At 47.7% G+C, this 13,893-nt stretch overlaps 3 protein-coding genes across 3 annotated transcripts; 2 read left to right on the top strand and 1 right to left on the bottom strand.

The window, feature by feature from the left end:
* Positions 1-344: 344 nt before the first annotated feature.
* Positions 345-3,478, bottom strand: JR316_0002458 (Dynamin-like GTPase that mediates homotypic ER fusion; the record flags this gene model as incomplete). The annotated part of the gene is made up of 13 exons (XM_047888250.1): positions 345-485; positions 542-608; positions 668-1,011; positions 1,079-1,305; positions 1,362-1,500; positions 1,566-1,942; positions 1,998-2,196; positions 2,277-2,613; positions 2,665-2,828; positions 2,883-2,968; positions 3,025-3,099; positions 3,168-3,265; positions 3,324-3,478. 13 exons carry the CDS (start codon positions 3,476-3,478, stop codon positions 345-347), a joined length of 2,409 nt encoding a protein of 802 aa, XP_047753173.1.
* Positions 3,479-4,450: 972 nt separating this feature from the next.
* On the top strand, positions 4,451-7,317 carry JR316_0002457 (Acetoacetyl-CoA synthetase; the record flags this gene model as incomplete). The annotated part of the gene is made up of 15 exons (XM_047888249.1): positions 4,451-4,562; positions 4,641-4,741; positions 4,797-5,028; positions 5,085-5,182; positions 5,249-5,451; positions 5,504-5,642; positions 5,697-5,777; positions 5,833-5,957; positions 6,016-6,080; positions 6,141-6,287; positions 6,338-6,376; positions 6,442-6,624; positions 6,682-6,751; positions 6,810-7,077; positions 7,156-7,317. The coding sequence occupies 15 exons, from the start codon at positions 4,451-4,453 to the stop codon at positions 7,315-7,317; spliced, it is 2,025 nt and encodes a 674-aa protein (XP_047753172.1).
* Positions 7,318-9,788: 2,471 nt separating this feature from the next.
* On the top strand, positions 9,789-13,782 carry JR316_0002456 (uncharacterized protein; the record flags this gene model as incomplete). Its single annotated transcript, XM_047888248.1, has 3 exons — positions 9,789-10,072; positions 10,125-11,809; positions 11,867-13,782. The coding sequence occupies 3 exons, from the start codon at positions 9,789-9,791 to the stop codon at positions 13,780-13,782; spliced, it is 3,885 nt and encodes a 1,294-aa protein (XP_047753171.1).
* Positions 13,783-13,893: the final 111 nt, after the last annotated feature.

Raw genomic sequence — 13,893 nt, 5'->3', positions numbered from 1 at the left:
TGCCGTCTCCATTCCACTCTTCGCCGCCCATGTGAGCCAACTCCGAGCACTGCTTCATCTTGCCCAATCGACGCGTTTCTTTGTCTTTGCCCTACTCCCATGTCAACTCTCATGTACCACTACCGGAACAACCTCCCGGACCTTTTATTGTCTTCTACTAGCGCCTCCTTCAACCCCATAGTAATACCTTGCCAAACATAGGCTGTCCAATGATATGCATCCATACAATAGTTACTGATAACAAGCCGTAAAATCATGCAAGTAATAAAAAAAGAAGAATATGTATGCGTAATGTACTTCCGTCATTCAATGTGTAGCATGGCGTCCTCAAGTTCTAGCACCCTTCAAAGCTGTCGAGATCGCAATTCGTCTTTGACCTCTTGCTCCGCAGCGTTTTCCTCCGCACGAGTCATCGCTGGCACAGCTGGTGCTAGCGCGGGCTCCGAAAACTGCTCGCGCAGGCGGGCTACGGCTTGCCGCTGGACCTGCATAACAAAAATGTCAACCAAGTCGGAACTAAGGATTACAACAAAAAACTAACTTCGCCACCAACAGTTTTCACCACCTGGAACAGTGGCCCCACCAACCCAAGCTGGATGGTAATATACCTTCATCGAAACCATCAGAAAAGACAACCTCCAAAAAGCAACGCCAAACATAAACTCACGAAGCAGCGAGAACAATCAGCAAAAACGTGAAATACAGTGGGTTGAACAACACCGCCATAGCTTCGTTCCATCCCAGCACAACAAGCACACCATACATCCAATATGGAATCTGTGCAATACTCGACACTGTGCTCCTCTTTGCCTCCACGTAGTATGCGTCCGCATCCTTGCGGAACTTGTTAGTTAAATCGACTGCCTTCGTCTCGGAGAATACGGTTAGTGATGCCGTAAAATCAAAGTCTTCCGACTCGAGCAAAGAATCAGACGGTTCCGAGGGTAGGTCGTACTCTAACGATGAGTCCTCCGGGGATATTCTCGAGTACAAAGGGACAAGCTCCAGGGTCTAAAAATAGAATACAAAGTTAAGCACAAACATTGCACAAGAGGCAAAGTAGAATCTAGAAATATACCTGGTCTTTGGCCTTTTTGAATGCACCATCGATGTCATCCTCGGGCTTCCAGACCCGCGGGACACCCTGTTCGTCGTATCGGAAACGCTCCTCAAAATGGTTCCGCAGTTTACTGAGGAATGCTTGTTCTGCTGTCTGCTCGTCGATTTTCGCCCGAAGAGCTAGCCAGGCGCGTTTTCGGAGTGAAGCTAACGAAGACGCGTTTTCTTCTTCTGTGCAGTTGAAACCTGAGAACACGCAGAGCATAAGCAATAAATCAATGGTTTAGTTCAAGAATACCGACTTGTGGCTTTGATCAAGTATGCACTCTCAGCCTTTCCTAGTACATCACGGAACGTCATCAAGACGCTGTCCCACATGCCCTTCGAAGGCCTATTGAGGTGTAATTCAACAGGCTCCGACAACTGCTTCTTGACATTGCGCTACAACCCAACATAGCATTAATATCCCACCCATATTGCGAGAAACCAAGCGGAGGAAAACACACCTCAATCTGATTAATCATCTTCTTCGTCTCATCTTTCCTGCACTGATCAGCCACGACACCAATTTCCTCCTTCAATAGCTGCAGTTCTTCTTCCCAGCTCCACTCCGTCTCCTCGATTGTCGCCTCCTTCGCCGCACTCGTGAATGTGCCCTCGCACGTCCGCCTTGCCTTCGCGACGACGTCCGCGAAGCTGTACCCTTCGCCCTTGAGCCCATCCAACATCTCCTTCTTGAAGGCTGCGAGGCACGACTTGTGCAGGTTTTTAAGCTGCCCGAGATAGAGCGGCGAGAGTGTAGCGTCAATGTTGGCAATGAGGTCAACCCGCTTGCGGCCATAGACACCCTTGTGGTACCGCGAGGCATCACGGTCGTAACGAGCTAGTATGCGCCATACTCGATGAATAAACTGACATATGTGAGGGTATACACATACCAAGAGCATTCGATCTCCAATTCTTCATCAATGCACCCAGGCCCTCTACAACTTTGCCAGCTTCCACAGGCCGTTTCTGCGACTTAGCCTGGTCATGGAACTCGGTCAAAGCGACAGCAGAAATCTCGTCGCATCGGAACTGCGCCAGCAGCTCCTGTTGAGTAGGCAGGTCAAGGTCCTTGTTAGTCTGGACTTGTTCCTGTAAAAGGAGGCGAAGTTAATATATGTAAATTTCCAGGACTGTCGGTCGTATGGCGTGGTCAGACAAGCGTGACTTACCCAGATCCCCTCCATGTAAAATGCCACGCCATCTGCAGGGATACGCTTGTGGTACGCCGGCTTGAAGAGATAATTCGATGCGGATTTATCCGCAAAGCGCGTTCTTAGATTCAGGACCTCCGACTCGAACTTGTCGGCCGCGAGGATTTTGTGTGGCAACGCAGTGAATGCAAGGTCGAAATAGTCGGAAAGTTTAAGGTCTTTCAAATCCGCAGGCTTGCTTAGACCCTCCCAAATGGCGGTGAGATCGGAAGTGAGAGTGGCTTCAAGGTTGGCGAGGGGTGTTTGCCCTATGTGGTCTCGAATGACGAATAGAAGCAAAGTTCGACCACTCGTTCTAAGTATAGATTATTAACATAGACTTGAGTTTTTGAAGGAACAGACCCACCCATCCTTGGCTTTCTTTCCGAAGAGACCCAGGTTCACTTCGAAAACTGTTTTGAGGAGGCCCATGTTGGCGCCTTGGTAGAGACCAACTTGGTGTTCCCAAAGGTTGACAATAAGAATTTCTGACGACGCGAGCGAGAACAAGGCCGATTTGCGTTCGAAATCCTACAAAAATATTTCAATGATTAACTTCAGAAGATAGTATGCCATACAACATACCTGGTCCTCTCCTCTTTCCCGTCCATCAGTGCCCTCGACATCCATAACCATAACGTTCATGTCCTTGGCACGACACATCCATATGCCTAGGAGTAGAAATGCATAAGTGCCACACCGTATCGCATCTCAGCCAAACACGTACCCTTCGTTGTCTGCTGGCGTCTCGACTCATCCATGACGTCGAACGTTGTCCCGAAGAGCCTATTGAGCAAGGTACCTTTATAAAGAATCCAGAGTTAGTCAATAACGCTGCATCTGTCTGTAGATGTCTCGACTAAGGCGCACTCTTCCCGGTTGACTGCGACCCAAACACCGAGACGATGTTGTACGCAAATCCGACATCCCTAAGGCCCCATTTGTCGATTTGGGAGCCCAAGTCCGGTCTGTAAGAATAGTAAACGAGCGTCAGTAAACGCAGAGCAGCGGGCCACAGCAACTGACGTAAATTGTTTTTCTTCGTTCACGATCTGAATGCGCTCCGTGCTTTTACTAGGCGAGGAGGCGTTACCAGCTACGTGGCCGTTCGCAGTGGTGACACCCCCACCACCCGTCGCAGGCAGCGTGTCATTGCCATTCGGCAGTGTAGTCGTAGACATTTATTTGTTTAGTGAGAGCTTGGTGGCGTTCGTAAACGGGATATCTTGCTAAACGAGGTATAAGATGCGATGGCGTTGTATCTGCCTATTGCGGAGGATTGAGAGGGTGAAAGGAATTGAATTGAGGAGTGTTGGTGGTGGCTGTAATGCTCAGTCCTGCCAATATGGTGGCGACCCCAACTTTTGCCACGTGCAACCTTTCCACTTTCGTCAAGCCTGAGGATGGTGTACAGTCGCCTCCTGTTTGCAATGAACCACCACCACATCGTCGCGTTCAATTACGTTGAGCCTCTTTTCCTCGCCTCTTTAAACTTTTTATTTTGCTCCGCATGAGAACGCCACAGGATTTTACTATCAATCATTTTTCACCTCATATCGAACAGCGCGGCGCGCTCGCCGCTAATCAACGAACTTTGAACATTCCTCGAACTCAGAACCCATTAGTATGAAAATTTGTCAAATCTCATACAGTAAATCGAAACAATGATTCGGAAGATTCCTACCCGTGATCTTCAGTGAAGAACCAAGACGCTGTTCGAAACCTCGCTTCTAGTCTGTTCGTGCAGAGAGTACACAGGGTTTAAAGATGTTATGGTCGGCCTTTGACTAGGTTTTATGTTATAATGATGTGTTTTTAAATAAAATTGAGTATTCCCATTCCCTGTACTTCATAGACTGTACCTCTGAAGATATGAATTTTATTTGCTGATGAATGAATATGATAATCTAAGAACGTAGACCTCCAAAAATTGTTGGATTGAAGCATCCGGAATTCGGTCTTTATTCTCCCGTAACGTCTCGACTACCTTCTCCCAAATAGCTCCCAGAATGCTTCGTTACCTGTCGTGTCGGATCTTATGACCGCCTCTGTCCGTTCACACATGTAATTGCATCACGCTTTGGCGGTACATATAAGGACATACCCCGCCTTTTCAAAATTGAACCTTACCCCACATCCAGCTCAGCCCTCCTATGGAATCCTATTTCGCCCAGTCCAAACTTCTTTGGTCGCCAATCCAGCCGAGGACAGCATTCGTCGAAGTGCTTCGAAGAGAGATAAACAGAAAGCATGGTTTGAATCTCAGTGAGCGTTTACGATGATCGTCTGGGAACGCCCCTAATTGCCTTTCCGGACCTACCAATCATCCTTATCGAATCATAGAAACCTATCACGATCTTCACAAATACTCCATTGAAGATTACACTTTCTGGCTGGACCTCTGGCATTTCCTTGGAATCATCTCCTCTGTTCCTCCGAGCAAGGTCAGCCGCCGTGCGTTTTGCACCAAGCGAGAAAAAGATGAATATTCTGTTGTAGGATGCAATCTTGGAACCAGGAAAATATCCAGAAATACCCAACTGGTTCCCAACGGCACGACTCAACTACGCGGAGAATCTGCTGTACAGGAAGGACGACGCGATCGCGCTCACGGGAGCAGGCGAATCCGGAGCTTTGATACATATATCGTTCAGGGAGCTGAATGAGCGTGTTCGTGCCATGTCCACAGCGCTGCGGGTTAATGGGTTGCAAGTAGGTGACCGTGTTGCCGGTAAGCATCGGTGAATATGTTTTTTTTACTCAAGGTACTGACGTGGAGACTTATAGCGATTGTAACCAATTCTGTCAACGCTGTTGTCGTGGCCATCGCGACTGCTGCTGTCGGAGGAATATTCTCAAGCACTGCAACGGACATGGGAACCCAGGTTGGTCAACATTCGATCCATTCACATTCAAATCAGCACACCGAACTTAATAACTGATTTATCTAGGGCATTCTGGATAGATATCGTCAAATTCAACCGAAGTTCATATTTGCTGAAACCGAAACTTTGTATGCCGGAAAGATCATCAACCTTCTTCCCAAAGTGGCTGAAGTTGTTGGCGACCTATCCACACAAGGCTTACAACAAGCTATCTTGCTACCAAGTCGGATTTCAGGCAAGGAGCTCCGAATCCCAAATATGTCGAAAAGGTCTCATACCTTCCTTCGTCGCGTCTCTCGATGTTTATTTACTTGGCGTTAGTACGACTCTTGCCTCGTTCTTGAAAGCAGATGACAAAAGCCCTATGAAATTCGAGCAATTACCTTTCGGCCAACCCCTCTACATCCTTTATAGCTCTGGAACATCCGGAAAGCCCAAGTGTATCATACACTCAGCGGGTGTAAGAAGTTTTGTTTTACATTTTAGCATGTTTCCCTGACCGCTAAATTTTTAGGGTGTACTTCTGAATACCAAGAAATGTGTTAAAGTAGGCTACAATTTATCTTCAGAAGATACCTATTTCCAATACACGACGGTAAGCGAAAGACAGTGATTATGTCGTCAAATTCACTCATTAGAGTCTTTTTTAGACTGGCTGGATGATGTGGACCTTTATGCTGACTGGTTTGGCATGCGGTTCTCGAATCATACTATACGATGGCTCGCCGTTCCATCCGAGTGTGGAAACATATCTAAAATTTATCAGTGACCAAGGGTGTGCAATCTCCTTTTTTAACTTAAAATCATGCGTTGATGCATTTGTTTCCAAACAGTGTAACTACTCTGGGCACAAGTCCTCGGTTCTTATCTGAGGTGCAAGGACGAGGAATCAAGCCTCGTGAGTGTCTCTTACGATCAATAGACCTTGGACTGACGCAGGCCTCATTCCCTTGCACAGTGGAATTAGGATCCTTTGAGTCTCTAAGAACAATGGGTGTTACAGGTGCTATTTTTACTCCTCCAATGTTTGAGTGGACGCAAGAGGCATTCGGGAAACACGTGCATCTCGTCTCAACTAGTGGGGGTACAGATATCTGCAGTTCATGTATGTAACTTCACTTATGTACTGATTGGATACTGAGTAATGCATGGCAGTTGTGACTGGGACTCCTAGCGAACCTGTTTATAGCGGAGGTACGCACGAAGCTGTAATCAGGAATTTATAGGAGGTTTAAATTAACTATGTTTTGTGTCTGCAGAGATTCAGGTGAAAGACCTTGGCATGAAGGTCGAGGTATTCGATCCATCTGGACAGAACATTGAGCATACCGGCCTTCCTGGTGAACTTGTTTGCACTCGACCTCATCCATCATTGCCTCTGGGATTCTGGGGTGATGAATCTGGCCAAAAATTGAGGGATGCCTATTTCAACATGTATCCAGGTTCTTTGCTTTTCGATATTGTGTCATCTGAAGTATGTTGACGAACTTGATACATAGGGGTCTGGAGACAAGGGGACTTTATTGTGGTTAACCCTGAAACGAAGGGATTGATGATCTTGGGTAGAAGGTATCTTCACTGAGTTATTACCATTTGATCATTTTTTGACAAATTTTTTACCTACAAGTGATGGTGTCCTCAATCCAAGTGGCGTACGTTTTGGCTCAGGGGAGATCTATACGATCATGGAGCAATTCTCCACTCATGTCGATGATTCTTTATGCATCGGTCAGCGCCGCCAACATGACAAAGACGAGCGTGTTCTGCTCTTCTTGAAAATGCGTCCAGGGTGCAAATTCACTCCCGAATTTGAAGCTTCGATCAAACAAGCGATCAGAAAAGGACTCAGTGCTCGCCATGTCCCCGCCTACATCTTTGAAGTGACTGATATACCCGTGAGTGTTTTTGGTTCATTAATTCATGTGAAGATAGTAATTGATTTCTCATGCTCACGTATGCTTCGTTGATAATAGTATACTGTCAATGGGAAGAAGATCGAAATTGCAGTCAAGCAGATTGTTTCTGGGTCGAATCTACAACCGAGTGGAACGGTTGCCAATCCAGAGTCGCTTCAACTATATTACAAATACAGAGACATAGAGTCGGTGGTAGGAGCTGTCAAGGCCAAGCTGTAAATTGAAGAAGACTGTGTTAGAATTTACTGTACTTACAAAGCTGGAAAATCTTTCTCAATAGGCAGAAGTTTTGTCAACTCTCTTACTAAAGTCATCACTGACAGAAATATCCAGATCTTGATAATAATTGCCCGACAAGAGCCAATATCAGAAGTGTTACACGGAAGCATCCTTTCATCTATGGTGTTATCTATGACAGTTGATGAGCACAGAATCTCAGTTGAGTCGAGAAAAAAAAAGGTTGCTTTTCAGAAGCTTGGAACTAAATGTCGCCGTGTACAAAAACCGCAAATAGATATCATAAGTTCTGCAAGAAGCTAGTCTATGAGATACACTCAGCTACTGTTACTACCATGATGCAGCAATGAGGCATTAATGCATTCATGGGTTATAGTCAACGATGTGGCTATTATTGGCACATCAGAGAGTTGGAGTAGGGTCAACTTGAACGGCACTGCCTGTTCCGCAAGACACAGACTATGGGAACCGGGAATGCGGGAGGAAGGATACATGATTCTTGCGCCTTTTACTGTAGGATTGTCTTCAACCTGAAAAATTCTCTGCCATTTAACCGAGCTGTATACAATCATTTGACGGGAATTGACGCCGACAATTGGTCGCGGACGGATCACCATTTCAGTTTCCTCTTATGGTAATTTAATTGACGAATGAATCGACGAGTGGGTGAGCCCACTTGAAAGTCCAAACTGACGTTTCCAGTATAAAAACTATACATATAGAGTAGCTTGTTAATATTCTAACTACTTAGAGAGAGTGCACCAACAGTATGTACTTTGTCTCTAATTCACAGTAAGAAATGTGGAAATTTGCGGATATCCGCCGACATCTTTACTCACATTGACATATAGTACGCGATGGTACCACATATATCTAGACGCTTTGGCAGACGTTTCATAAGCAGCCAGAGCGAGACTTATGATTTTGACAGAGTGCTGCAACCACATTTTCCGAGAGACACAGGGATAATATCCAGCTTAACAACAATGATCGGGTTTCGTTACCCTTGACGTTTGGGGACGGTACCAACCGTATTGAACAGACAGCGACCTCCCCTCATCGGCGGTGCAGACAATATGCGTGGAATTTGAAATGCGAAAGCATCTATACGTCTTGCTCAGAAAACATCTCACCGTCGGTCCCTGTTAATGTTTGTACAATTGGCATTGTACGCATCGTTTAAAGATAGAGTTTTGGATATTCGGACCGAATATGCTTTGTTCTGCGCATGTTACGAAAGGTTGACTCGGACATAGACATGATACTTTTAGGGACAGAAGTTCAGGAGAAATATGTAATGCAGCGGGAGCGGGTGTGCTAGTAGGCCTATAGACAGGCTACGAAAATAGGTAAGCTGACCGCAAAAACACATTTTCGTTCGCTACGGCTGCGGCACTGCGCGGCGACGAACGCATACGGCATGTTGTACGAGATATCCTGTTGGAAATAGCACGATGTAAACATAAATATGGGCAGAGTTACATGCGCCAGATGTTTTCGAAATTATACCCAGCGGCGTGTCGCGTTGAATTTGAATGATGTTGGGAGGATAAATGCAATAGAAGCTGCATCCCCAGACAGAAAGCGTCACCAGACACCAAAATAAACGGATCCAGGAGAGATAAGACGAGAATAAGTTGCCCTTGAATTTGACAAGGTCAAAAACGTGATTGACAAACCCACGTCGATGTGATAACGCTGTGATGAACCTTAGTTTTAGGCGGCCATGCGACACGGATGTGGGCTGTTTAATTGGAAGATCACCTACTGAATTCAGAGAACGTTGAGAAAGAAGAAGCATAATAAACTTTGAAGCTATTTAGTCGACCAAAAGTGGTATGTTTCTCTTTGAAGGAAGACCACTGTAGCCCGGATGGATGTCGCAGGGACGTATGACAGCCGGTTCCGACGCAAGATATTCCGGGATTCCAGAGAAAGCTGGGAAATATTTCGTGAATATTTTGCCGCGGGTTCCTGAGCTCTTCAGCAGTGTAAAGGGTAAGGAGTTCATGTGGACAGAGTGTAACCAAAGACATTGTGGTGCTGATGATCGTTTACCTCAAGAAAGACTCTAGCCCAGCCTAGACAGATAGTGTTTATGAAGAGAGCAGACAGGATTATTGGTTTGTCAGGTTGTCGAAATAGTTAGAAGTGACGTATGTATGATATCGGAGGTTATTGGGAGAGGCAATTGTAGAGGTATCGACTGGTATCCATCACGACGGAGGGATAGTTGAGGTTTGGGTGGTTGGAGTTTGAAAGTAGATTTGAAGTGGTTGGGTGATAGCCGTAGCCACATGGCAGCGCACGCGGGAGAATTGCCACGTGTGCGGGCGGTATATTTTGATAGTGTGTGTCCTTGTTCCCCAGTTGGACAGACTTTGGTCGCACAGAGACGGCTCTCGTCCATACTCACACCAACTACCTTTTCTTCTCTTTTCTCTTCCACCACAATGCATATCTTTGGTTTGAGGCGCACAAAGTCAATCGCCAGCAAGAATAACTCCAAGCACCTCGACTCCCCTCCCTCGTCCGCCACATCCTCCAAGCTCCAGCTCGTCCCCAACCTTCCCAACCCCGCACGCCCGTCCCCGTCCCCCTCTACCTCCCCAGTTCTTCCAAACAATCACCCAACCCAACCCGTTTCTTCTGCTCATACTTCAAGCCCAACAAAGCGTGCCATTGCTTCCAAAATCAGTCATCGCGATGTCCTCGACGACAGGTCTAAAACAGTACAGTAAGTATGGTTTCCAACATCAGTGTCAGGCATTTCTCTGAACCCGCTTTAGGTCAGCGTCGCCCTCGCCCATAGACACTCAGGCATATCAGGGGCTGACTCCAGCTCCACCTCGTTCGCCTCGGGCATCTAAGCCTACTTACTCCGAACTGTACACCCAGAACGACCTGTCGACATTTTCGTTTGGCGCAGCTCCAGCAGTCGCCTCTTCATCAGTTTCGCAGCTTCCAGTTGACCCTCTCACCCGGCTTCCCGAGGACGATGAAATATCATTAACGCCGAGTGCACTCCAGGACACCACTCCTCGTCCCTCAGTTGTAGGGGCACAACCTCCTCTCGTTCACAACTTGCAGCGTCCAACACACAACAACTGGGATTCACAAAATCGATTAAACCCTGCAAGCAGGGGTGCCAGGGCGGCCGGAAAAGCCAAGGCACACGATTCCGATTCCGCCTCTTCCCATACCTTTGGTACATCTTCTGCGTCTGCCTCCGTATCGTCGTTATCCAGGCCCAGAGGAGACAACTCCCGCGCTGCATCTAGGACCAGTGGCTATTCCAGCACAACTCCGCAAACATCTGCGAACGATCTCACGTCGGATGAGGATGACGACATGATTGGTCGCCACCCTCTCCCTCCTGAACCTCGGCCGCCGGGACCACCCTTTCGTTACACCTCACCAGATCAAGAGTCTTCTCTTTTTCTTTCCGAAGAAGAGTTTGATGGCGAGGGCTATGTGGAGGAGTACGAGCCTGACATCGAAATAGAGTCCGTAGTTCCAGACAGCGATCGCGGGACCATCGATTATATGAACGACAGTCAGGAGAGCTTCCAGCCAATTCAAACCGAAAGAAGGGGTAGTGCCGCCATGGCTATTCCTAAGAAACAATTCGACAGCACATACCACGATTCATTTCAGGACAATAACAGCAGCGCATGGGAGTTTGACTACAGTAACCGACGGGGTAGCAAGAGCATGATAGAACGCAGCTTCATACAAGGTGCGGAGTCATCTCACGGACATTCTCTGCCTCCAGCTCCGGCTTCTGTGCCCGAAAGCGAAGGTGATTGGCAGAATTTGCGAAAACGGTCAATGACTGCCCAAAGAGACAACAATCTTGCACCGGTTCCAGCAGCTACCCCTTCTTTTTCTGTGTCATCTTCCTCGACGCAGTTTTCCTCAAATAACGGTTCAACGCCGGCGCCAGATGCTGTTCCCGCTACCGATAGTTGGTTTATTGGTGCCGGGATTAATGGTCTTGTTGATATCGATTCGTCTGAAATGCAAGACATCGTTGACACTGATGTGGGCGGTAGATTTTTCCGAAAGGGAAGCACCAACAGTGCAGCCAGGCGAACAAGCACGGTCTCTAGCACAGACATTATTCATAAGAATATAACGACATCATGGGAGACCGAGAGGGATCGAGAACGAAGGTTAAAATGGAGCAGCTTCAAAGCCAAAGAGGGGGATGAGCAGGCCAATCGTCGACAAAATGGCGAGAGAGAACGTCCAAGCATTGCCAACCTCTTTCCGCGTACGAGTACCAGCACAAGCACTGATGTGCGCACCAATGGATCAAGCCTATTCCTCGACAAGCCTGATACCAAACACAAAGAAAAGGAAAAGACGGGTAGCAGTAAAGCCAAATGGACTGGGATGGCCCCCGACTCGGAGGAGATTTGGTACAATTCTCACCTTGGGAAACACAAGGTTCAGCGCAAGAACGCGCCGGGTACGTGATAATATCTTATAAAATGAATTGTCTATAAAGTCTCCTTTTGTTGTTTAGCTACTGAACCTGGCAAGCCTCAGCAGCAGCGCCTACAAGCTCAGCATCTGCGTAGTCCCAATGGTGGTCGTGACCAACCCGATGGACCCAACATAACCATCCATAAACACTCTAAGGCAGCAGCATTCTCGCTCAGTCGGAGCCATCGCAGAACCACATCGTCCTCCACCACTGGACAAGCTACCGGCTCGGGAGGATCCCGAAATCTCACTTCTTCCGGCGGCCAGGTATCCTCCAGAGACTCTACTGGCAATAATCGCAAGAAGTCCAACATGATTTTGCTGGCTACGCGTCGTGTACAAAAGGCCTATACGAGTACTAATACTACGCGTAAATTAGACACACATGGTTTGTTGGATGACAATGGTCGCACTAGCCCTCAACCTCAGCATGCTGAAAGTTCTAGAAGGGCAGCTGAACGTGAACATGACAGGCATCGGTCGGCGAAAACCAAGGATAAGGAATCGAGGACGAGGGACAAGGAAGCCAAGGCAAAGGACAAGGAGCGCAAGGAGAAGAGTCGGTCAGGCGAAGGGTCTTCTTCGAAGCGCCTTACGTCGAAAAGCGAGGGAAAGTTGCGAGAGGTTGTGGCTGCCGAGACCCCACTCCCAGATAGTTCCGAAAGCAGCGCAGGCAGTGTTTCTTACGCCATCTCTAGTGGTGACAGTGGAACAATGGTTGACTCTTCTTCTGGGACATCTCCTGACCAAACTCAAGTAACGGACCCCACCGGTTCGAATGGTTCCATCGAGCCTTCCATTCGCAGTCAAGAAACTGCCTCCTCTGATCGCACAATCTCTCGTGGCATCTATAAAGGCTACTTGAAACCACGTCGCCGTGGCGATTACGACTCTTACGACGACTTGGGTGAGGACGAAGAGGACGACAGCTCGGACGGAATTTCCGGAATACCCAGACCTCCAACGCGCACCCCACATCGTGAAACCTACGCTGCTCTTCCTCCCGAAGTTTTCGAAGCCGCTCATCAAGAACCCTCTTCCACCGGTCTCTTTTCTTCGTGGAAGAAGCCCAAACTAGACGGTACTTCGCGCATCATAGAAAGTTCATATAAACCTCCATGGCCTGTGAGCCACCCTCGCACTAACTCTGAGACGCGCAAAGGTATCGTTGACGATTTAAATTCGTCTTTCCAAGACGTCGGCCTCCTTCCTGCCACCGGAGAAATAAAGGGTTCGAGTCACAGCGGACAGCGACGGAAACATGACCAGCACCCTAAAAAGTCCAAGCGAAATGGCAATTCTCAAAACCCAGACCAGCCGGACATATTCGACTCTGTGCCTGACGAAGCACTCTACATGCTTTTACCCTTATATCCCTCAGATACCGACCCATATTCGAGCCGCAAATATCCATTCACTATGCCTACAATTCCGGCGCATGCGCGCCAATATTTGATGATTTTCTATAAGACTTACGACCCGCGCCATCCAACAGAGGAAAATGGCAAAAGTAGATCAGGAGAAAAGAAACGTGCACATGAGTCGGCTGACACGACCACCGACAAATCCGTTCTTCTTCACACCTTCCATATTACCGCTCGTGTGTTTTCCTATCGCGATTTGCAAGGGTCTGGCGTCCGCATTCCCGAGGTCGGCCTCGCTGTTTGTGGCCCTCTCGAGGAAGCATATAATAGCATTCCTCTGTGCCAGCGCAAAGACCAATATGTTATCGGCGTCTGCCACTCACGCGAATCGGGTATCCAGTTCATCCCTGATGGATTTGAGAAGATGGGCTTGACGATGGCTGGCCCCAATGTTCCAGAGACTTCTGACGAGGAGGATAACAGCCCTATCGACCCATTGAGGGACATGCTGACACCCATCGGACGTGCAGTCGTGGAGATGGCCTGGGTCGGAGCTCTGGCTGTCTCCAGCTTCAACCCAAACCACTCTTAGATGTATGGCATTTAATTAACACCTGCTCCCCTCTGTTTTCAGTGATTTATATCATTACCACCACTTTATGCCACCAATGTCAATATCTCAACAATCTACACCTTTTCTTAT

This window comes from Psilocybe cubensis, chromosome 2, assembly GCF_017499595.1.
Source record: "Psilocybe cubensis strain MGC-MH-2018 chromosome 2, whole genome shotgun sequence".
Taxonomy (NCBI): Eukaryota; Fungi; Basidiomycota; class Agaricomycetes; order Agaricales; family Agrocybaceae; genus Psilocybe; species Psilocybe cubensis.
Note: the sequence above shows the minus strand (reverse complement) of the source record. Positions and strands in the feature narration are given on the sequence as shown.